Source organism: Magnolia sinica, chromosome 5 (assembly GCF_029962835.1).
Source record: "Magnolia sinica isolate HGM2019 chromosome 5, MsV1, whole genome shotgun sequence".
NCBI lineage: Eukaryota > Viridiplantae > Streptophyta > Magnoliopsida > Magnoliales > Magnoliaceae > Magnolia > Magnolia sinica.
In genome coordinates this window covers 98,212,990-98,238,033 of record NC_080577.1, presented here as the reverse complement: position 1 = coordinate 98,238,033, position 25,044 = coordinate 98,212,990, and the positions used below count along the sequence as shown (strand labels likewise).

The window sequence follows — 25,044 nt, the reverse complement described above, 5'->3', positions numbered from 1 at the left end:
GAAGGGAGAAATCGAAAGGCCCAAATGCTCGCGGCAGAAAAGGATCGATGAAGGAGAAGAACAAAAACCTCACTCTTGATCTGGGATTCAATCAAACGCTCAGAAATGTTCAAGAGTATGGGCCCCAGATTCCCATTCTCCATGCCTTCCATTTTTTTTTTCGTTGAGTTGTTTGAATTTCTGGAAATTACGAAACGAAAGATTAAAAAATTCCATGAAATGCTTATGATCTCTTCGATTCATCGTCCTACTGCAAAATTCCTATAAGTCGTAAACTTTCAACGGCGTAGATTGTGCGGAAATGGTTTTGATTGCACTGCATTCGCTCGCTTCATGGGATTTTTCATTGGGTCTTTTACAATTTGATTTTCAGTTACGGGGGGCGCTCTGGCGGTACGGTGGTAGATGTGGGGCCCACGTGATTCGCACTATCCAACCCGTCCATCAGATACATCACCTCAAAATACTTCTAAGGCATAATAATCACCCTGATCAAAAACTGAAGTGGGCCACAGGTAAGGAAACAAACTAGGGGGGAACGCCTACCCTCAAATTTCACAGGGACATACCTGAATCACAAGACTGATTTTTTGGCCTGAAGGGTCTGAACGGACTGGATTATATGTATACAACACGGCAGGCCCGCTGCTTAACGTTGAGTGTTCCCTCTCATCTTGTTCCATGTACTATGCCCCATCTGAGTTCTGGATCTGGCTGATTTTTGGGGCTGAGAGCTTTTTAGGTGAAGCATCTGATCGACGGGTTGGATTCTGAGAACATAACACTGGGCCCCACATCTGACCAGAACCGGGTGGCACCGGTACTATTGGAGTGCCCGCCTTCAATTATAGGACTATATGGAAATGATTAGGATTTCCCATATGTAATGTTTGATCCATTGATTTCGACGTGCCAATATAGAAATTCATCTGTTTTTTCTTTTTATAATACTGATTTGCCGTTGCATCAGCAGCATTATCTCCCATTGATACAAAGTAGTAGGAAATGACAAGGATTTCACATTTATTATGTTAGTTCTATTGATTTCAACATCCCAATAGAAAAGGTTGGGTGGGCGTTTTTAACGGTAGGAATTACAGACATGATTATTTTTTTCTCTTGAAATGTTATGCTGCCTCATTTTAGCAATCCAATACAAAAGCCACTTGGGCTGTGTACTTTTGAATCTGACCATTGATATTGACTCTATGATATTAGTTCAGTTATTAATTCCTACAACTGAATATGAAAAAACACTGTTCTTTTCTTTTTTCTAGTTTCATATTTTGGAAGAAAGAAACTACATGGATATGATTATTCTTTTCTGCTTGATATGATTCTGACATCTTAAACTCAGTTGCCAGAGTCACATTTCACTTGGGTCTAATACCTTTCAGAATTGATATCTTAAATTCGAGGACGTCAAAATACAAGCATTTCATAGATACTACATAGGTTGCATTGATCTCAAGTTTTAACTGCTCGATAAAAGTCCAATCTATAATTCCTTTTTCAAACAAAATATGGAAAAAAATGTAATAAGAAATAACAGCTCTATATGGAAAAAATGATACTTGTTTTTTAATTTTGCATTTTGGATGCTAGGAATTACCTGTGTTTTTTCCTTTGTATCAAACAATTCTAATGTCTCGATTTTAGTGATCTAATAAGAAGATTCTAGGAATTTATTTGGTTTGTTTATTTTTCATTTTTTAATGGGTTTTGCTACCGTCCCCACCTTTCTGTGGACGTTAGCAACATCCCGAAAACTTTTACGTGACACGTGGGGGCAACCAATCATCAATTTGTACAGTTCATTCAATAGTACTATTGGGAGCAAGCCATGGTGCAATAATCATGGCAATCAGATGATCCTAGCCCTTTGATTGGGGCCAATTGGTTAAACCATCCATTGTTTATAAGCCATGAATCACATGGTTAGAATCATTAAACCAAAGTGCTACTTTGGAATCATAAATGGAAAGTAGGATCTATTGAATAGATGTTTCAAGATGATGATTCCACCAATTTTGTTTCTATACTCAATCTTGGCTGTCCATTTCTCATGCTATTGATCAGATGTTTAGGATCATACGATTGGTGTGATTTTTGCACCATGCCTGGGCCTGGGCTTGGCCTGTAACAACCATAGAGGGGTCTGGAATTGGGTTGAAGCCAGAACTCAACAGAAACCTGGGGTGTGGCTGACGTGTTTATTTCTTGATCCAAGTTCCTGAAATCAGGCTTGGATCTTGGCCCCTGACATTCAGCCTCACAACACAACAGGCTAGCCTGGTTCATTACTAGCTATAGAGGCAGTTCTGCATAGCATTCAATATATCTACTTTGCAATACTAAGAACTTTTCCCCCTCTTGTTGTTCAGGTTGCTTAAAGGTGGTAGTTTTCCTGGTAAAGTTTTGTTAACCGAGAGATCAGAGCCTTTCAATGAATCCTGTCCGCACATATCCTCTCCAGATATTGAAATGTGTTATTCTGAGAATGATCTCGGGCCAGCACATGTGGACTGTTATGCTGAGGTAATATTGACAAAACATGTGTATTATAACCCAAGGGTTAAAACTTGGTTTCAGTATACCATGCCAGTTGTCGTAAAAACAAAGTTGTATCGCCTGTATTGGTTGAGAAGGTGCTGATTTGATTTTTTAGGATCATATCGGCTGTTACGGTGGTTGTTAATGACCGTTACCTCTCTCTCTTGCCCCCCCCCCTCTTTTTTTTTTTTTTTAAATTTTTAAATTTTTACTTTTCTCATTCCAAAAATTCTCCTAGATCATTTTATAATAGATTTCGATCACTCTCACCATAGTTTTTAATATTAAAATCGTAGATTGAAGTGATTTGAGCGAATAAAAGCTCCGATGGCCTTTTGTTTTTTCAAAAAATTGAAAAAGTAGTATTTATGCAAATTTTCTTATTTCTAGTTTTAATGCTAATTGTGATGTGTAAACATTCGATACATAAAATCATGTTTTCAAATTCACTAAACAGCCTGATAGAACACTCCCACCAAAGAGTGGACCGTTAAACTGCCATAAACATGTTCAAAACAAAAAATGAATGCATATTTGGAATATCTACATTATTCTTGATTTTCTATATATATATATTTTAGAATTTTTCGGGCAAAAGAAAATTTTCAACTGTTACGGTGGTCGTAACAATCGTTACGCCCCTGTATTGGCTGTTACAGCCGATACCTATATTGGTAATGGTGGTCACCGTTACGGCCACCATTACCCATATGGAATACCTTGTGTGCAGCCCATCCACCATAGGATGGATTAGAACAACAGCCTGCATTCCTCTATAGGTCACTTCCTATTATTTGTACCATTTAATTAAAAAACGGTGTAAATTATCAAAACTTTCAAATTGATAAAGTGACTTATTTGATACTCTGCCACAATGCTTTGGCAGCATATGACGGTTGATACACAGGCTCTCATACGGCATAAATTGTACTTATAGCATATATTAACTCAAATTAAACTGATTAGATTGTGGAACCCAATCTTGCTTAATTCCAAAATTGGATTGGCTGAGCAATTCTAACCTCTGAGCTGTAGACATTTGTTCGTTGAAATAAAAGCATGGATATTTTCATTTTTAACCTTCTACGAAATGCCATCAATCTGATAATCAGATAATCAAATATGCATATTTGTGATAATCTAATTTGGGACCCATAATTTGGACTCTTTAATTAGAATTACTTGTACCCATGTATGCAGTTTCTAAGTGCATATGCATCATCCATCACACTTTGGAAGAATATCAAAGTTATTATCGAGGGTGATACAGAAGAGCCAGGCATGATCTTTGAGGGAGCATGGAAGTCGACGTGCACCTATTTGTGGGCTCCTATTCAGTTGAGTTGTTTGCGTCCCAGTGTGATGTTTGTTTAGAATCCGAGCTGTAAATAGGTGGGCCCCACAATAAAGATGTGACTCCCTCAAAATCCTGCTGATCCAAACTCAGGCGAGCCACACCATAGGAAACTGTAAAAACATGCCCAAACCTCCAAATGCAAGTGGTGTGGCCCACTGTGTTTTGGGTGTGCTTCATCATTGGTGTGTCCCTTCATTCTGTTGGGCGCATCTTATGAACAGGTCGGATGGAAAATAAACATCCTGGTAGGCCCCGCATAATATTTTTCTATGGTGGGCATCCTTCCCCATTATTCCTTGGGTTGTGGCCCGCCTGAGAGATGGACTGGCCTCATTTTTGGATCACGACCAAACATTGATGGGTGCACCTAATGGACGGCGGATCTAATATGCAGATCATGGTGGGCCTCATGCCTCATGCACCAAGGTATTATGTATCGGTTATCGGCCAATATGGCTCTTTTTGGGGGAGGGGGGATCTAAAGAATTATTGGTAAAATTCTAAAAAATGTGAGGATCCCAAATATTTGTTCTTTAAAAAAAAAAAAAAATTTAAATTTTTATGTTGGACATGTATTTGATGGTGTAATGGGTCATTCTTTGGTAAGAATCCTGTCTATCAGGCAATGCTAGCTTGACTTGCTGAAAGTCAAACAAGTAACTCCTAATTGAACAAGCATGAATTGGTGATTAGGGCCCGTTACATATAAATACAACAAAATATATATGGAAAAGTGAAAAAAATGCCCCTTCATCCTGTATTTCCCAAAATGGTCCACTTTGCTTTGATCCACTGAATACTACTCAAATTTTATGTTAGTTTAAAATTAGTTTCTAAGCTTCCTTCATTGTTGAATGAAGAAAGGAGTGAGAAATGATTTATTTTTAAAATGTGCCCTTTATGGCCGTATCGGCCCATGAGGCCCCTTTTCTTCATAACGGACCGATCGCCCCCGTGTAAGGAGGCTTATATGGCATATACTGTTGTTTGATATGGGCATACAACTATCGATAAACAATGGAATAGATGAGTTGGCATAGTAGCAATTTGGTCAAATCACTTTGACTCGGACTTCATAGTTTAGGTCAGCTGGGTCGAGCCTGATTCGGGCTGATTCTTGGTGCATTCTATTGTACAGGTGGGGCCGTTGTGCCAATACTGCTACGTATCACCAGATATGTATTGGTTTCAGGCAATATGTTAAACCTTGTTGTGATTTGTTCTAGAGGAGGATTACAAATTCTAAATGACCCATTTTCAAGTGGCAATAGGCATGCAAATCTCACCTGCCAATGTAGCATGTGTGTGGGATTTGGGACGTTCATGGGGTGGGTCGCACAGTGAATGTTCGGCATAAAAAATCCAGCTTGTCCATTTATCTGGTGGGACGTGTGGAGAAATGGACAGTTAGGTAGTTGATAACTAGCGGTCAACATGCATGTGCTGTTCACCAGCCTGATTTTTAGGATAGGACACATGTACTGAGGGCAAATGTTTCCCATGAACATCCTGGATCCCGCACACATTTGTCAGTTGTCATGTTTGCACGTATAGTGTGTTTGTGTCTGGCGCTTGGAGATGAGTGGTTTTGGAATTAGCATTCCTCTTTGCATGGTATGTTTGTCACCTGTGGTATGCTTCCGTGGAGGAAGTTCAGCATCCCAATCAGCAGGAAATATATAGTTTGCTGATCCGAAGTATTCCTTACAAGTGGGCTCATGGATCGGTGATTCATATTATTGCTTTGATGGCCCCAACACTGGAACTGGGGATATCCAGATTTCTGGGTCAGCCCCCATCCACAATGAGGTCCACCAGATCAGCAGTGCTGATCTCTGAATTATGGACCCCACACATGGAATCATGCTCATAAGCAACCTATACAATTGCTGGGGTTCAGGACCTTACCATTCCTCATTTCTTCATGTACCTTCATCATTTCAATTTATTCAGGAAAATAACCAAGAGTCTGACATTAACAGACAATTCTTTTTCTATAGGGAGGGATTCAAAGTACTCACAACATTGCATCCAATTCAAATTTTCATAAGTTAAAATCGCCAGTTACAAATAGTGAGAGAACTTTCAGAGATGTGCAACTGTCAGGGGCTCGTGCTACAGATTCTGCAAGGGTTAGAAGGTTCACAAAGGAATTGTCGGGATCAACTATCATATTAGGTGCTTTTCTTGGTTTTTTGATGATATATATATATATATATATATATATATATATATATATATATATATATATATATAGGGAAAAGGTACTATGCGCTCGACCTCACGAGTCCGTCCCATGAGGTCGAGCTGTGTGGGCCCCACCGTGATGTGTTTCGAACATCTACCCCATCAGTCAGATGCACCATTCCATCGTGGGCCTAGGTCTCAAAAATCAAGTCAATCCATGACTTGTGTGGGCCACACTACATACAGAAGTGGGGAGGGGCTGTGCACCATTAAAACATTCATAATCATATTTTGGGCCCACCGAGATGTGGTTTGCAAATCCAGCCCATCCATTATGTGTGTCCCACTTGGATGAGGGTTCAGACCAAGTTTCAGCAGCATTCAAAACTCAGGTGGGCCCCACCAAGTGCTTTTATATGTTTTAACGGTGTCTTCACATGATTTTAGATGGTATGGCCCACCTGAGTTCCGTATACGGCTGATTTTTGGGATATCCCATAATTTAGAGGGGACCCATCAAATGCACGGTGTTGATGGTCGACACGCATCATGGTGGGGCCCACACAGCTCAACCTCACGGGAGCTTATTGTGAGGTCGAGCGCATAGTACCTTTCTCCATATATATATATATAGAGTCATGCTCACCTGCGCACCTACGCACGTGCGCACCTTTGCACATGTGTCATGGGTGTCTAATCTAAACGGTCCATGTGATGCAGAATCCTATGAAACCTCATGTGACAAATTTTCACCCTGATCTAAAATTCTGGTGGGCCATAGCAAAGAGAAATGCAAATCAAGGGAGGAAACTGTTTTCATTTTTCATGGCCCATCAAAGTTTTAGATCAAAGTAAAACTTCGGTCCAGGGGGTTTCACGAGGTGCGGCTTCACATGAACGGTTCAGATTTTGGATCCACATCACGTATGATGGGTTCTCAAAAAGTTCGCACCAGTTCTGTGCGAATTGGTGCACAGGTGAGCATTTCCCTATATATATATTGTGTTTTCTTGTTATGAGCTATTTGCTTTGTTTTCTTGCTTTTCCTTGATGGGAAACGTCTGTCTCTATCATCACCATCTAAGCCTTATCCCAATTAATTGGGTTGTCAACATGAATCCTGTTCTGCCACTTTACTCTATCAAGGGCTAGACCTTCAGTTAGACCATAGGTCATCAAGTCTTTTCTTACTACCTCCATCGATGTCCTTTTAGGCCTTCCCCTTGTTCTTTAGAGCCTTCAACTTGTACCAACTCACTCCTAACCGGCATATTTTAAGGTCTTTGTTGCACATGATTAAACCATATTAGTCTACCTTCCCTCAAACTATTACTTACTAGTGCTACTCTTAAGTTCCCCAGAGTGCATTCATTTATAATTCTATCCTTGCTCGTCTTGCCACTCATCCATCTCAACATCCTCATTTTAGCTACACTCATCCTGCAAACGCGTATATTCTTAACTGCCCAACATTATCTCCTGTAAAGCATGTTAGATCTTATAGTTATCCTATAAAATTTCCCTTTTAATTTGAGTGATACATTACAATCACATAGAACTTCAGAGGCACATCTCCATTTCTTCCACCCAACTTGAATTCAATGGGAAACATCCTTCTCAATCTCTCCACTCATGTGAGTTATTGACCCAAGGTATCGAAAGTGGTCATTTAGGGAAACTTCTCGGTTAACAATCTTAAATTTTTTTTTGGCAGCAATCTTAACTAATTCCTTATTTTCACTCTTGTAGTTACAAAAATTACACTTCATATACTATGTTTTAGCCCAACTAATTTTAAATCCTTTAGATTATAAAGCATCCCTCCATAAATCTAGCTTTGTGTTTATGTCCTCCCTCGTCTTGTCAATCAAAACTATGTCATTTGCAAGCAACATACGCCATGGGGTCTCTTCTTGTAAATGCCTCATTTACTTGTCCATAACCAATGCGAAAATGTACAAGCCTCAATGCTGACTCTCGATACAAGCTTACAATAATTGAGAACTCACTTGTCTCTCCACTAGTGGTCCTCACATTTGTTACTGTCAGTGTTCGAAGTATCAATATCGCTACAAGCTTTGCTGGCCGGGATACGGAAACAATATCGATAGATAATATCACTGATAATCGGAATTATCGGAAATGCGGTGAAACATGGGGAAAACAATGGAATTTTTAAGCAAAAGTTTGGGAGATGCTAAATACACAAATTTTGCATATTTAGGAATAAAAAAATTGTAAAAGGAATGCATGCATAATAAGTTTCCATTTAATGAGTAAGAAATTGGTCCAACCATCCCATCAATCCCATCCACGTGTCCAACCATCCAACCTTCCATCGAAACATCGAAACATCCATCATTATTTTGGAATATCAACAACACCCGATATTTCTCCGAGAAACCGTCGACAATTGGAAAGAAAATGAAAGACTAGTCTCGATATTGCCCACGTTGCGATAACAAAAATATCGCGATATTATTTATATTATCATCAACAATTTGAACATTGCATACAACCATGCACCAATAAAAAAATTGAAATGGATTTTTTTTTTTTTTTTTTAATAAACAGATTTTTGGCGATATCGATACATTGGCGACTTCATTGAAATATCGCCGATACACCGCTGATACAAGGGACACCTGGAATTTACATGGTTGAAAGTATTGATGATACATTAGCGATACAAGTGACACCTGAAATTTACACAGTCGAAAATATTGGCGATATTAATAAATTAGCGATACATCACCGATACTTGGAGTTTCTGATACTACCAGTATTATCGGTATTGCCAAGTTGGAGATACGGATAATATCGGGGATACTCGGAATAGTGGTTACCACTCTCTCACACATATCCTTAATCACATCAACATATCCTCTTGAAACTCATTTCTTTCCCAACACCCACTAGTTAGCTCTCTAGGGACCTTATCTACATGCTAAGTCAATAAAAACCATATGGAGATCATTCATCCTCTTCCTATATTTCTCCATCAATTGTCTAATTAGTAAAATTGCTTCAATGGTAGACCTCCCAGGTATGAAACCAAACTAATTTTTTGATACATTCTTCTCATGCTTTAGTCTTTGCTCAATTAATCTCTCCCAAAGTTCCATAGTATGGCTCATAAGTTTAATTTCGTGACAGTTAGACCTCTAACTCTATGCAATTGCAAATGGTGGTTGCAGTTTAAGCACAACCCTTTTGCAATTTCATAGTTCACATCTTCTTGCCTCCCTTTCTCTTATTCATCCCCTTCATCCTCCTTACCTTCAGTTGGTGGGCTCGCTGCTCAGGTGATTGAACTTCAGAGGACCTTATCTAAAAGGACCCCCATCAGTTTAGACTGCTTAGGGATATGTTCAGCCATGTTGACAATGAAGTTGTACTGGAAACTTGTTACATTATAGCTGAAAAAGCAGCTTGATGTCATCTTTACTTTTCCATTTTTCTTTACTGACAAAACATTGAGTGCACTAAATTCACCTTACTTAGGCATAATCTGGGCTATGAGTTTTTACTCCAATCTTCTAACATTGGTTGAATTTTCTTTTCCCCTTTTTTTGCCATATTGGTTTGGATGCTGCATTCTAGTAACCAATTCTGATAGTTCTGGTTCCTTTTCCACACTGTTAATAACTCTTTTTTTTTCCCCTTTCTTCTTCGACTTTTTATTTTATTTTTTTACAGATACTTTGCGTGGGTTAGCTTGGAGCGGCATACCACCCTACATGCGTCCTGATGTGTGGCGGATCCTTTTGGTAGGCCCAATTCTTAACAGCTGGATAATGAGTCCAACAAGGATTTGACTAGGAAGTTTAGGATATGTGACTTGCAATGTAAAGTGTTGTGATTATATGGCATGCATGTGCCAGAAAATCTGATTGGTAATGTACCTTGTTATAAGGTATTATTAAAAAGTATAAGGTTACATTAGTGCACTTTATTTCTTACAAGACAATGTTACAAACATAGAACAAGTTAATAATAGCGATTTTTTTTGAAGAGCAACATTGCAACTAATTGTGAACTTGGGTCCTGTTTGGGATGGTGGTGAATCCTGACTCCTTTGGATTCTTTTATCCAAAGAGATTTCAATCTAAAAGATCAGGCATTTGGTTTATCCATAAAGTTTCATGTGGAAGCAGAAACACATTAAGATGGGCTCCTTTTCCAATTATTTTTGCACCATCTTCCACTCAAAAGGATGGGTTCTTCCGATCTGGTTCAAGCAGAGCAGGCTGTGTACAAACATATCCTAAACATAACGTTATCACTGATATAATTGGTAGTGCAACAAAAAAGGCAAAAAGAGAATTTATATTCTCTGATAGCCACAAGTATGCACACGTTTTAAACCCAGGTGGACTGAGCCATTGGACCAGAACAGCCACCAAATGTTTCGGGTCAAGAAATCCAGTCAGTTAAGTGGATGACTGTTTTTACTGTTTTTGTATTAAAAAAAACATCAGTCAAAGTTCAATCCCCTACTTCCACTTGAAAATCATACGGCTGAACCACTACGCCAATGGCATATTATTTTTTAGTTCTTTCTATTTTTTAATGATTACAGATAAGAATATTTTTTAGTTGAAATGGGTCAGAACGGGTGTGACCAGTCAGGAGAAAGGGCCAAGGTCCGGTCCGGTTTTAAAACATTGATTATGTATGTTTGCATGGTTGGCACCTCAATGTCTTTAGAAGTGGAGTCTGCCTGTCACATGGATATTGAAGATGCACAAAAAAACAATATGTTATAAATATAGCACTATTTGAATTGAAAGGGAAATGGCTGGCACCTCAGTGTCTTTAGAAGTGGAGTCTGCTTGTTACATGGATATTGAAGATGCACAAAAAAACAATAGGTTATAAATGTAGCACTATTCGAATTGAAAGGGAAGTCTTGCAGAACCTTTTAAAAAAAGAAAAAAAAAAGAAAATAGGTAAATGGTAGAAAAATAAGAAGAAGGAGATCCGAAAATTTGAATACAACCTGGCACCATTGGAAAAAGTATTGGACATTTTTGTGATGTTCTTGGGGCTTTGGAGATTTGTTGAAAATATCTTTTGCTAAATATCATTTTTTGAAATGTCAGGAATATAGAGTTATATTTAAACACGCCACTGATATTGGTCATGAGAAGTGATCCAAGCTCTCAGGAGCACTATAAGTGATAGTGCTCCTAGTTGCATCGGACACTTGCACAGTTCAAACAATTGAGGTGCACTGTCCACTAGGCCAAGAACACATTCATGGCCTACAGTACCAAATCAACTTCGATAGAACAATTTTTACCATCCAATCAAATGTATCTAAAACGGATGGTCAAGATCATTTAGTAAAATTAAGTCCAATCAGCAATTTCACATGTTCATTTGACAGGGACCATCATGGATTATTTATGATTCTAAAGCATCACTTTTCAGGTCATTGTAACCGCACCATAGCATGAAAATGGATGGCTACAAAAAGGAAAGCCATCTTAAGGATGCATTTAACCATCTGATTGGTGTGACTTCCTCTCTTTTGCCCATGAAATGATGGACTTAATGGACAGTCCAGATTGATGGTTTGGACCGTCTAATGTCCCAATGCAAATAGGAGCGCTATTAAGTTATAATGCTTCGAGGGTATTGGATCATTTCTTATCTGTCAGTATGCTTTTACCCAAAGATTTAACAGATATGTTAACTAAGGAAGGTGAAAATCTGGTCTGTTGTTTGATTTTACTTTTTGAATAAAAGTCAATTAATTCTGAAATAGAATACAGTCACAGTCATCTACCATTGAACACTTTGTTGCCTGTTTGAGTTTTTAAGTATGAGCTGACAACAGGGATATGCACCACCTAATTCAGATAGAAGGGAGGCGGTTCTGAAGAGGAAACGACTCGAGTATGTAGAATGCATTTCACAATGTTATGATATTCCTGATACAGAACGTTCGGATGATGAGATCAACATGCTTCGCCAGGTGATATGTGGAGCTAAATTGGATGGCTGTTGGTCCTTTTCATTTTATTATGTACTGGGGTTATTTACTAAGAATGTACTGTATGCTGGGTTTTGTTTTTCATTTTTTTTGGTGCTTAGATTTCTGTTGATTGTCCGAGGACTGTGCCTGAAGTCACTTTCTTTCAGCATGAGGAAGTTCAGAAATCCTTGGAGAGAATCCTTTATACATGGTAAGATATCTCTTACTTGGTTTCTTTAGTCGGAAATGTGATGACATATTTGTAGCGATTTTTCCTCAATCTTAAGTTCCTTCTAAAGGAGGATTTTTTTAATTTAAATTTATCACAAAATTTTGTTGTTGCAATGTTTTAAATATCGACAATATCGGCCGATATATCTCATGATGTATCTTGTATCCCACATGTGCGTTACAAAACGCATAGCTAGTGCCGATATATCTCACATGTTCGATCGGGTGAGCCTTTTTTTTTTTTTTTAAATTATTGAAATTATGTTAAATCAGTGTCAAATGGTTATAAAACCATTGGTTCTTCATGTTTTGCATGAAAAATCATCGAGTTGGAGCTTTGATTTCGATATCCATTGGTTTTTCATGTTTTTTTTTTTTTTTTTGAGACAATTATAATAAAATTTTATTTAGAAAGGCAGAAGCCAAAGAATACAAAGGAAAAGAAAAAACAACAGACAAAACAAAAGCTTCCTCCTACAAATCTAACTAGCTAACTGGAAATTAGGCAGCAGGGAACATATTAGCTGCATATGCCCACTCAATAACATACATTTTCGCCCTATTAAAAACTTCAAGGAAGTTCCCCGTTTGATTTCTGAAACAACGAATATTTCTTTCCATTCAAATGCTCCAAAGACCCGCTAATAAACATAATCGCCATATACGATTCTCAATCTTACTCTTACCCCTTCTGTGCCAAGCCAAGAAAAACTGGTCGATCAATCCTGGAATAACCCATGAGACTCCGAATACTTTGAAAAAACTAGCCCACATCTTTGATGCAAAAAGGGAATGAATGAACAGATAATCAACTGACTCCTCGCTATAACGTAAGAGACACATATTAGGGATTGCCATACTGCGTGTATGCAAGTTATCAACTGTAAGAACCTTTCTCCTACCCACTAACCATGCAAATGCCGCCACCTTGGAAGGAGCTCCATATTTCCAAACATACGTTGTATGACATGGAACTTTCTCAGAGAAAACCCCATCTAATTTCATATAAAATGACCTAATTGAAAATTTACCAACTTATTCAATGATCCACACCATGGCATCGACCTTTGAAACTGATGGGATGCAATTCGAGAGAAAATCCAATTAGCCTAAACAACTCCTCTCTATCTCAGTCAAATTTCTTCTACATGGATGGCACCAAAAAACTTCCTCACCATGAATGGAATTGCACCTCTTGACCGAGATATTTGGATATGTAGTGATACGAGCTAGGTGAGGAAAAACCAAACTCAAATTTTTATTTCCCGCCCACATGTTCTCCTAGAATCAAATCCTCTTCCCATTCCCTAATGAGAACCCCACACTTTCCCAAACCTTCTCTTTTAATCTATTTACCGACTTTCATAATGATGAGGCCCTATACAATGAAGAATCTTTTGTCCATCTGCCACCCTCCTCTGTGCCATATTTTCTACCCAATACCTCCCTCCACAAGCTACCTTCCTCCATCCTAAATCTCCACACCCATTTTCCCAACAATGTCATATTCACCACCCCCAGTTTTCGTAGCCCTGTGCCTCCTTGGGATAATGGTTTGCAAGCCTCATCCCAATTCAATAGATGAAATTTATGCTTATCTTCTGACCCATGCCAAAGAAAGTCCTGTCTAATCTTTTCTAACTTGTCTTCAGCTGATTTTGGACATCTAAAAATAGACATGAAATATATCGGAAGATTTTACCTGATCGATTTAATCATTGTTAAACTTCCACCCAAAGAAAGATTCATTCTCCTCCAAACCAATAGTTTCCTTTCGAATCTTTCTACCACTTTATCCCAAAGGTGCTTAGCCGGCTTCCCAATTCATAATGGAAGACCCAGATATGAAGATGGGAAAGAATCACTTTACAACCAAAATGAGCTGCATAGGCGTAAGTCTCGACCTTAGAAAGTCCCACCCACAGAATTCTAATGTTAACCTTTAGACTCGAGATCGCCTCAAAACATATGATAACGGTCCGCAGAGTATCAATTTGCAATTCGTCCACCTTGCATAGTAATAATGTATCATTTGCATATTCAAGATGAGAAATTTGAAATTCTGAATTATCCACCCGAAAGCCCTCCACTGAACTTGTCGCCATCCCTTGTTCAGTCGTCCTCCCAAAAGCTTCCATCACCACCACAAATAAGTAAGAAGAGAGAGGGTTGCCCTGTGGCAAACCTCTAGAAGGAGAGAAGTATCCACATGAAGCTCCATTTAACAATACCGAGTATTTTGGTGATCAAATACATGCTTTCATCCAAGCCCTCCATTTCTCCCCACATCCCAACCCTTGTAACATATAATCGAGAAAGCTCCAGTCGACATGATCAAATGCCTTTTCAATATCAAGCTTACATATAATACCTTTCACATTATTCCTTTTGTAAGAATCAATACATTCATGAGCTATAAGCATGCTATCCACAATCCGTTTGCCTTTCACAAATGCCCTTTGAGATCTTGAAATCACCTCACTTAATACATAATTGAATCTCGATGCCAAAATCTTTGCCAAGATCTTGTATGGCCCCCCCAAGAGGCTAATCAGCCTATAATCCCGTAAGCACTTTGCCCCTTCTTTTTTAGGGATTAAGGCAATAAACATCACCCCAAACTTTGAAGCTAACCGACCTGAATAAAAAAAATCATAAATAAAACTTAACAGATCATGCTTCACCACATTCTTGAAAATTTGAAAGAAGGCAATTGGGAAACCATCTGGACTAGGAGCTTTATCACTTCCTAGATCTGAGACTGCCTTTTTAATTTCTTCCTCTGTAGCTGGTCTTTCTAATGCTTCTGCTGAATTTGAGGATAAGGAAACAAAGGAAAGGTCATCAAGAGAAGGTCTCCTCCAATCTTCCTTTTTGAGCAGCTTTTATAAAAACTAACCACTGTCGAACAAACTTTATCCTTGCCTTAAAATCTTTCCCCATTCACTGATACACTTGATATTTTGTTAGCCCTTGCTCATGCACTTGCCATGGCGTGCAAAAATTTTGTGTTCTCGTCTCCCTCTTTTAGCCAAATCGCCCGAGATCTCTGTCTCCACTTTATTTCCTCCCCTCTCAGCCTATCGTTATATTTCGCCTTATAAATCTCTCTCCACCCCCTCTTCCTCAAACAATTCACCGGTCTCTTCTTTTACATCAAGAGCTTGAATATCTTGCAGCAACTTAGCCGATTCCTTTGCACGAGGTTTCAATACCTCCCTTTTCCACTCCATTGTTTTCTTTTTTAACAATTTCATTTTCTGGAATAACCAAAAACCTGCAAAACCCTCTACATCAAAACCAACCCACTATTCTTTAATTTTTTTTCTCGAAAAACCATCCACTTGTAGCCATGCCAACTCAAATCTAAATGGATGAGGCCCCCGATCCTCTTCTTCCACTTCTAGAATAATTGGGCAATGATCAAAAACTGATTTTGGTAAGCCTCTTTGATGCGCTAAAGGGTATTTTTCCACCCAATTTGAGGAAACAAGGAATCGGTCCAATTGTGATTTAATAGCATTTATCTGACCATTTGACCAGGTGTATTTTACTTCTCCCATCGGCAAATCTACAAGCTCATTCCTAGTAATCCAATATGAAAAATTCCTCATGCTTCGATTAATTCGGCCCCCATTTGACTTTTCATACAAAAACCTTACCACATTAAAAAAACATGTTCTCCATTTTATTTTTTTTTTCGAAATTTTCCTTCAACCTGCTGTCAATTAAGACTAATTTCAAAGTATTTAGGAGTATTTGATGAAATGATCATCACATGCACGAAATTTGAGTGTAGGTGGTTCGATTTGGGGAAAATTCAAAAATTTCCCAATTTCTCCCAAATTGCTTGCAATGATGTACTCCAAACATGAAACAAGCATGTATGAGGGCCGATCTACTGATTTGTTAAGTCCTTGTCAATTTTCGGAATATAAAAATTATTTTTAATTAAACAGTAATAAAAAAAAATTTATTAATTTTTTTTTTTCTAAATTTCCCTTCAACCAGCTGTCAATTGAGACTAATTTTGAAGTATTTAGGAGTTTTTGATGAAAAGATGATCACATACACTCTAAATGTTATGCGTTCAATTTGAATATGATTGCATTAGTTCGGTTAGACAATGCATAGCTTAGGACCCTATACAAATGAAACCTATTATGTGTTATAAACTTATGATTTAAAAGTGTGTATTAAGGTCTTTTTTAAAAATCCTAGAGGTTTCTTTGAAAAATCAACAAATTTCCCAAATTTCCCCATGTTTTCCAAAAAAGTGTGATAAATTACCCGATACAAACAATATATCCTGTGCAATAACCAATGCGTATCTATATCCCAAGGATGCGATGCGTAATGCGATACTGATATTTCGAACACTGGTTATATCCTAGTTGAAGAAGTTCAAAATAAAGCCATAATTCAATTCTTAAGTTACTCGAGCTATCAATTGAATCAGCTGCCAATCTTCTTAACTTAGTTTTTCCAATTCAGTTATGTGCGTATCTTCTGTTCTTCATCTCCATTGAGTTGGGATGGGAAAAAACTGGAAGAACACAGCCTGCTTTGTGCGGTTTCTGTTGCCCATGCGCCCCAATGCAGTCTGGGTTCCACAAAAAAGATTGGAACCAATACACTATGCAGTGCTTCCAAACTGGCCCCTAGTTCTTTGATGAGAAATGCTCCAGTGCTATCAGAACACTCTGACTTATTGTGTTCCTGATTGCGTTGGACACTTAGTCCAATTCATTGATACAGACTGTTCATTAGGTCCAAAGCGCATTTGCATGGGCTACCATGCAAAGATTATACCAATCAAACAAATATTAGCCATTGATTGGTGGCCTTTAATATGGACGGTCAAGATTGTTTACAGAAAAATTTGATCCAAACAACAATTTGATCCATCTATCTGTTAGGGCCCATCGTGGGTTGCTTATACTTCTAAGGAATCACTTCTTTTAGGCAATTATAGCCACCAAATCCATAGCTTGGAAAAGAGATGGCTATAGAAAATGAGGCCAAATCAAGGATGGATTAGATCATCCTATCAGTATGATTTTTGCATGGTAGTCCATGAAATGTGATCTGGCCTTAATAGACTGTTCAGGCCGATCAATTGGACTGTCCAAGTGGACCGATGCAACTAGGAGCACTATAATTTATAGTGCTCTCGAGAGCACCGGAGCATCTCTTCTTTGATAGACGACCTTATTTTCATTCTTAAGTTGAATTTGAGTAGGCACCACTCATGCATGATGCATCTCTTAGAAGATCACACTTGGAAACTGAAGCAAACATGTAAATAATGATGTACTTTGATTAGAAGAAAACTCACATATGCCCTTCAGAAAAAAAAAAAAAAAAAAACTCACATACACCAAATGCAATGGTGGTCATCTGATGCAAAAGCATTGTTTTATTACCTCTCCCCCCCCCAGTAATAGAATTTGAAGAGTTACTTGATGGATCTGGATTTCTGTGTATTGGATATTATCTACATTATATGGTTCTCAAGGGAAGTGCTTTTTAAAAAAAAAAAATTGTTTCCCTTGCACGTGCAAGAATTTAAGGAAAAAAAAAAGAGAGAGAGAGGTGTTTCTTGTAGATTATATTCTTTCCACCATTTCCTTGAAGGCTTCCTCATCATCCTACTACTTTATTTGCTGGGAATATTGGTACTCGTGCCCTTTTCTTGCTGCAAGTCCAAATTCTACTTGCAAGAACAGGATTCTGACCCTACTATAGTCATCCCACAAGTGCCAATGTGGGATGTGTGCTAGATCCAGGCCATTCGTTAGGTGGCCCAATGCATGTATGCTTGGCTGAAAATCAGGCTGGTGTGGTCATCAGGTGGTCTGGACATGAAAAATGGATGGTTAAAAAGTACTCACTAAGAATCCCCATTCAACATATGGATGGCATCCACCACCAAGTGGATGGTTCTGATTATCAGGCTATGCACATGATGGGGCCCACCTGATGAACAGCCCAGATCTCATGCATACATGCCATGTTGGCATGTGTTGCAACTTGCAAGAGTGGGATTGGAAATCTTACTTCTATCAACCTTAGCAAAGCTTTTCTGTATTGGTTCTCTTGTCAGGAAAAATCAAAAGTCATTTGATGTTAATTTACTATTATAGGTCAATTACCATTTTCCCTCTCTTCATCAAATGACATATCATTTGTTTTCAGGGCCATTCGTCACCCAGCAAGTGGATATGTTCAGGGAATAAACGATCTTGTCACTCCGTTTTTAATTGTTTTCTTGTCAGAACACCTAGAAGACAACATGGATAATTGGCTGATTTCGGATCTATCCCCATCAATAATTTCTAATATTGAAGCCGATTGCTATTGGTGTTTATCGAACTTGCTTGAAGGCATGCAAGATCATTACACATTTGCCCAACCAGGAATCCAGCGCCTTGTTTTCAAACTGAAGGAATTGGTCCGAAGGATAGATGGTACATCTGTTTTCTTTTCAATGAACTGTACTGCCTTTTACTTCTCAATCTTCAGGTAAAAAAAAAAAACTGCCTTATTAACAGTGACATTCTCTCAATGGAAGCTTTAACACTGGGTCCAAGCTTGGAAATCGGTCTTCTGGTTTCCTAGTTCAGCTCAGCGGACTCACTGGAACTTTATGATTTTGTAAAAATACACAGAGTCGTTCTATGACTCGGATTGGTTTAATTATTCTATGCGACAGTGGCATGAGGCATGCATGGTTTAAGGGTCATTTAATGGCTAGGTACATGTGGGTCCCACTTAACTGGCCATTTATCGGCCACCGGTTAAACTTAGCATGTCCAGCATGACCTATTTTACCGTTTACCTTATTTTTAAAGAGAAGGTCTCAAGTCTAACCAGTAGGACCACAAATTATGGTAAACCCAGTGTTTGCCTTCCAACCTGTTAAGCAATTGTGATATTCAACTCTTCCAATATGTTTGCCCCACCATGAAGATCACCTAGTGTAAAAATCAGCCCCATCTACTCATCAGGTGGTCCACACCATAGAAACAATGTCTAGCCATTGATAAATAGAAAAATACTAGTGTGGTCCACTCAATGAGTGGATGTGGCTATTTTTGCATAAGAAAATCCTCATGGTTGGCAACCCATTGGATGGATTGGATGTCTGAAAGGTTGGAAGTTAGCCGCCGTGTGGACCTTAACTTTTGGTCTAACCGGTTGAATTGAGACCACCTCATTTTTAAAATAGGTTCACAGCCAGTGTGCAGAACCCAAACCAAACCATGTCATGTTGCCCAAGGTCCGTCTAGACCAGGAAGGTTTTAAAATTTGCTGTTGCTTATAAAAGAAAATGGAAAGAAAGCATCGTTGTAGACCATTGCAAGAGGTGCTTATATACATCTATCACAGCCGATTTTGTTAGAAATTTTGGTGAGGCATTTCTTGGGAGTGATCTGTAAATTATGAACTTCTTATTAGAGTATTATATAGTACTCAACCAATTTCTTTGTACAGTGTATGCAGACTCTCAATTCTGACAAGTGGTCCATGCGGTTTGGTAATCTAGACTTCTGGTCTGTTGTGCTGCGTCCTGGATAGACCAGCAACCCCGCAAAAAAAAAAAAAAAAAATGGCCTCAATAACTTTCAATTCATGGGCTACAAATAGATGCTTAAGAGGAGGAATACAGCAAAGGTCCATGTTCAACTGAAAAATCTGGGAGATTTTAGGGCCATGGTCAATCCACAGTGGTTAAGCAACATACTAATGATCTGTATGACTAAACCATCGGCCCCACTTGTGATAATTGAAAACCTGCACACACTGCAAAGACGCGGTTGCATGTTGCATATCCCCTCTCTGTTAAAATCCCATAATGCCTTTTGCTACTAGGGCTTGGATAAACCCGCAAACCTGATCACCAAAGCATCAACATCTGAGTTGTCTTCCCAGTAAATACAACAACATCTTTCGAAGCTTTCCCTTATATATATATATATGTCAAATAACTTCCTTAGCTCTTGAAGAGGGAGGAATATGGATTCCCTCAATCGTAACAACATAGCTTCTGTAGCATTTTCCTGTACTGGCCAATCCATGGTCAACTGGGCTTATCAAGCATAAATAATGCACTTGGTGTTTGGGTGGTACAGAAAACAATGCCCACATAAGGAGGCTAGTGTTTAGCTGCCCTTTCTACCCCAAATCATGTTCGAGATCGGAATGGAAGGTCTAGTTCTTTTCTCATCCACGATTCATATGAGTGCATCAGCCTTGGAAACTGTCCGCACCCAAACATACCCCTGAAATAACAACATAGACTGCCTTGTATAATTGGTGCTATTTTATTAAATGCATCACCACCATCCCATGTATGAATTTTCTTCTGTTAGATCAAAGATGCATGCTCCAGCAGTTCTGGTACCAGCTTAAGTTTACGGTGGTGCTGGGCAGATGTGGGCCCCCCACGATGTATGCAAGGCTGGCCATCCAACCCGTCCATTGAACGTGTCACCTCACGCTACTGCGAAGTTTAAAAAAACAGCCCGATCCAACACTCAGGTGGGCCACAACACGGAACAATGTGAGGAGGATGACCACCCTTGATTTGCTCGGGGCCCAACTAGAATCGGAAAACAGCCTGAGTTTTGGCCCGGTGCTTCATCCAGGCAAGATGAAGGGTAGGAATGGCCTAGATTCCTTATGCATAACATGGCGGGCACTCCATGCAAATCAAGGGTGGGTGTTCCCTCCAACTTGTACCCAGTGTAGCGGCCCACCTGATTCACAGATCAGACTGATTTTTGGGCTCTGGGAGTAACATGCGCTGATGTATCCAAAAGATATGTTGGATTTCATTCAGGAATCAAGTGAGCCCCACACCTGCAAGGTACCACTGTAGCTTTTAGGGTGGTACTGGTACTTCTAGAGCGCACCTCTAGATAATAATGCTGATATTGGCATTTTGTTTTTCATTACAAGAACCTGTTTCAAAACACATGGATGAGGAAGGGCTGGAGTTTCTTCAGTTTGCTTTTCGCTGGTTCAACTGTCTTCTAATTCGCGAGGTGTGTTGCTACTAACTACAATTTTATTTCAAGAGCCGGGTTTTTCTCTGGTAAGCTTCTAATTTCAGGTTTGATGTTTTTATAGATCCCTTTCCATCTCGTTACGCGTTTATGGGATACATACCTTGCACAAGGAGAGTCACTGCCTGAATTTCTTGTGTACATATCTGCCAGCTTTCTTTTGACAGTAAGCTTCTAGTTATGTTACTTCCATTGCCTTGACTCTCTTTTATTGATTGCGAGTAAAGGTGGAATAGATGGATTTTTCTCTGAATTTGTTTTTTGAACGAGTTGTTGCCATGAGTTATGCAAGGCTATTTTTATCTTCCTTACTACGGTCATTGGTTCTGCTTCCATTTAAACATGATGCACAAAAACCAGTGTGAGATACTTAGATGTTGGAACTCGTTCTGCATTGATCATGCATGTGGTTTTAGAGAACAAGTGGGCCCATGGGTTATTGATCAGATGGGCCCCACTTTGAAAGGGTGATGCTGCAAAAACTCCCAGGCTGCAACACTTAACCCCTCAGTCAGTGGCCTACAAGTAGATAGTTACAGCTAAATACCACAATGGTCTGAAATAAAAGCTGAAGATTGGGTGCCTAGCATCATCAAAATCTTGCAGATTTTTGTCACATTCCCATCCCCAATGGTGGGGCCCATCAGATCAATGGTCTGGACTACTGGACCACGGGTCCAACTTATACAGATTGGATACATCAGGACACCATACACATCTTGATGCATCAGGGCCTAACAATTTCATTATGATTTTATTTATTTTTAAAACTTAGCTTTGATTGTGTATTCTGTCAAGAAAAGTTTGGCTATGGATAGGGGTGGAATGGGTTGGGTTTGGCTCGGGGCCAACCTGGGCTCAAACCCGCTTAGTTGTTTGTGGCAAGACATTGAACCTTAGACTGATTCATTTACTTATGGGCCAAGAATCCAAACCTGAGGCCAACCTACAACTCATAAACAACAAACCGAGTCTAACTTGTTTGCTAAATGAGTCTAGAATTTAGGTGCGTGGTCTAACTCAAAATAGAGCAGTAGGCCGAAGCACTGTTGGTGGGTCTTCATTTTCTGGTCCATTACTATTTAAGAGGTTTGTGGAGTAAAACTTTCTATTACTATTTATAACCTTCATGCGAGTGGGTCAAGGCGGGTTGGGTTGGGATAGCCAAGCCCGACCCATATACGTATGGGTCTCATTTTCTAGCCTGAACCCGACCCAAGATGACCTAGTAAGGAACAGGTTGGGCCAGCTGGACCACGGGCTCATCCAACCCATTGCCAGCCTTGATTGTGGGTGCTTCTCTCTCTTTTTGATGATGATATTGCATCTTCTTGGTCTGGATGGCTGTTCTTTCTTTCTTTTTGATGACGATATTGCATCTTCTTGGTCTGGATGGCTGTTTTCTTCTTCTTCTTCCTCTTCTTCTTCTTCTTCTTCTTAGACGCATCTTGCACATGCCAAACACAAGCCTTGCTACTTGTAGACGCGTCTTGAACATGCCAAACACAAGCACCAACATGTGCTGATGCAGCATTCATGTGTGAAATCCAGTTTGTTCACGCATCTTGCACATGCCAAACAGAAGCATCAGGTGGTCACATGTATGTTGAATGTAGACCATCATCCATCCCTTTTCTATCCATCCATTTTTATCTATGCATGTAGCCCACATGATGAGAGGACCAGCTGGATTTTTGGGACAGAACATTCACCATAAGAGAAACCTGATGAATGGGCTGGTTCTCACTGTAGTTCAAAAAACCCGAAGACTCGACTTGCTCTTCAGCTGGGTCGGTTGGACTTGAAGATTCAACTCGGCTCGATATTTTTAACAATTGTCTTTAAAAAAAATATATTAGCAATAGCTGTATATATCTAACATAGATAGACTTATTATAAGCAATATAAAATAACAAAACTATTGTCAAGTGATTGGATGACGCACTGGTTAAGTGCATCTCTCCTCTTGGCTGAGGGTCTGATCCCCTCCTCCTTTTCACATTTTATTTGTGACTCATTGAGCAACTTGGTTCGGGTCACCGGGAGTTGTGTCAAGTCGACTGAGTGGTCGAGTCGATTCAAAGTCTTCCTGAGTTGAGTTCGAGTCAGACCCAGGTCCTAGTTTCCCTGAGACTCAGCTTGAAATCTTGCCAAGTTGAGTTGACTCATCAAAGTCTCAAGTTGACTCAGCGAGTTTTAGAGCTATGGATCTCACATGTATACTATGTGGGCTGCTTGTGTTTGGTGCATGCCTGCCTATAGCATTCCTCCCTCCCAATTATACACAAAAACTTCCCATTTAGGCACGATTCTCAAGATTCAGATTTTTTTTTTTTTAAAAAAAAAAAAAAGGAAAAAAGAAAGAAAATCTCATGTTCATTGTAAAGTAAACTTGATAGTGCCATTGGGTCCTTATTATGTACAAGTACGGCCCATGGTTTGATCTTGGCCGTCATGTGGTGGGATCCAGCACTAGTGGACCATGCCTAAAAAGCCCTCATGATGAGACAATCCGAACCCTTCAATCAGTGGCCATCTAATAGACAATAAAGAAAAGAATTACGACAAAGGTCTACACTCAACAGCAGAAAAGGGCAAATGTTGGGGCATGGTCAATCCATCACAGTGCCCACCAGATCAACTGTCTGGATCTCACCTAAATGTTAGCCCCACTTGTACAATCTCAAAATCATTATTATTATTGTTATTATTTTTGAGCATTAACAAAGACAATCTGAAAATTATCACCCTTCTCTTGTATTCTTCTCTCTTCTTGATAAAAGAAATAAATAATGTGATGATCTTTGTTCCAGTGGTCAGACGAGCTCCTAAAGCTTGAGTTCCAGGAGATGGTCATGTTCCTCCAGCACCTCCCTACAGTGGACTGGACCCACCAGGAACTGGAGATGGTCCTTTCTAGAGCGTACGTGTGGCACACCATGTTCGGAAGCTCTCCAAACCACTTAGCCTGCTAAAGATCAGATCCGTTAAAGATCCCTGGTAAGTGGTAACCCAATTGTTTTTTTATTTAATTTATTTTTTCTTTGAATTTGAAATTATTTTCTGTTCTTTGTTTCCATGTCAAGCCAACCACTGTTTTTTTCTTCATTGTATTGTTGTTTGTATTTGTATGTTCCAAAACTCCGTTTGTAACACATCCTATTCTTTTTAGCAATGTATTCATTTGTTAAAGGAAAAAGAAAATGCAATTACAATATCTTCCTGTGGCCCATTCATTGATCGTTGCCCCGAATTGTTCATTGATCTAGACCATTGGTCTGTTGTTTTGATCCACTATAGATGGACCATGCCCCAAATATCTCCTCAATATGATAATGCAGACCTTTGAATTTATGGCCTTCAAACGAATGGTTTAGAGGAGAAATACAGCAACAGTCCACATTTGGAGACGTAAAGCTCCAAGATTGACGGCTAGGATCTCATCTAATGTAGGAGATTTTTGGCGCATAAACATTCTCAGTGGGTTCGAACAGATGAACGGTCAGGATCACGAACAAGGGTCCATTTGTGTAAATTGAAAAGCTCAGGAAACTGTGAGCACCCCAAGATTAGCTGCTAGGATCTTCCAATTTTGGATATTTTTTTGGGCATTGTCCATCCACAACGGGTCCTAACAGATCAACGGTCTATCTTGCTAGGTT

At 39.3% G+C, this 25,044-nt stretch overlaps 1 protein-coding gene across 3 annotated transcripts; it reads left to right on the top strand.

Annotated features, from left to right (window-relative positions):
- LOC131246390 (GTPase-activating protein gyp1-like) lies at positions 1–24,599 on the top strand. Of its 3 annotated transcripts, none has more exons than XM_058246476.1 (10): positions 1–115; positions 2,385–2,538; positions 5,911–6,088; positions 9,797–9,867; positions 11,943–12,080; positions 12,200–12,291; positions 18,510–18,781; positions 21,276–21,361; positions 21,447–21,548; positions 24,196–24,599. In XM_058246476.1, exons 1-10 carry the CDS (start codon positions 48–50, stop codon positions 24,355–24,357), a joined length of 1,323 nt encoding a protein of 440 aa, XP_058102459.1. In that variant the 5' UTR covers positions 1–47; the 3' UTR covers positions 24,358–24,599. The 3 variants fall into 3 exon arrangements, with proteins under 3 accessions (XP_058102459.1, XP_058102460.1, XP_058102461.1); XM_058246477.1 differs by having other exon boundaries at positions 2–115; positions 21,447–21,559; positions 24,196–24,358; XM_058246478.1 differs by lacking the exon at positions 1–115 and adding an exon at positions 3,754–3,890 and having other exon boundaries at positions 2,402–2,538.
- Positions 24,600–25,044: the final 445 nt, after the last annotated feature.

Coding starts and splice junctions, on each gene's coding strand:
- LOC131246390 (XM_058246476.1), top strand. CDS start 48: ATGAAGGAGAAGAACAAAAACCTCACTCTTGATCTGGGATTCAATCAA. Junction 116..2,384: donor ACGCTCAGAAATGTTCAAGA/GTATGGGCCCCA, acceptor CTTGTTGTTCAG/GTTGCTTAAAGGTGGTAGTT. Junction 6,089..9,796: donor GGGATCAACTATCATATTAG/GTGCTTTTCTTG, acceptor ATTTTTTTACAG/ATACTTTGCGTGGGTTAGCT.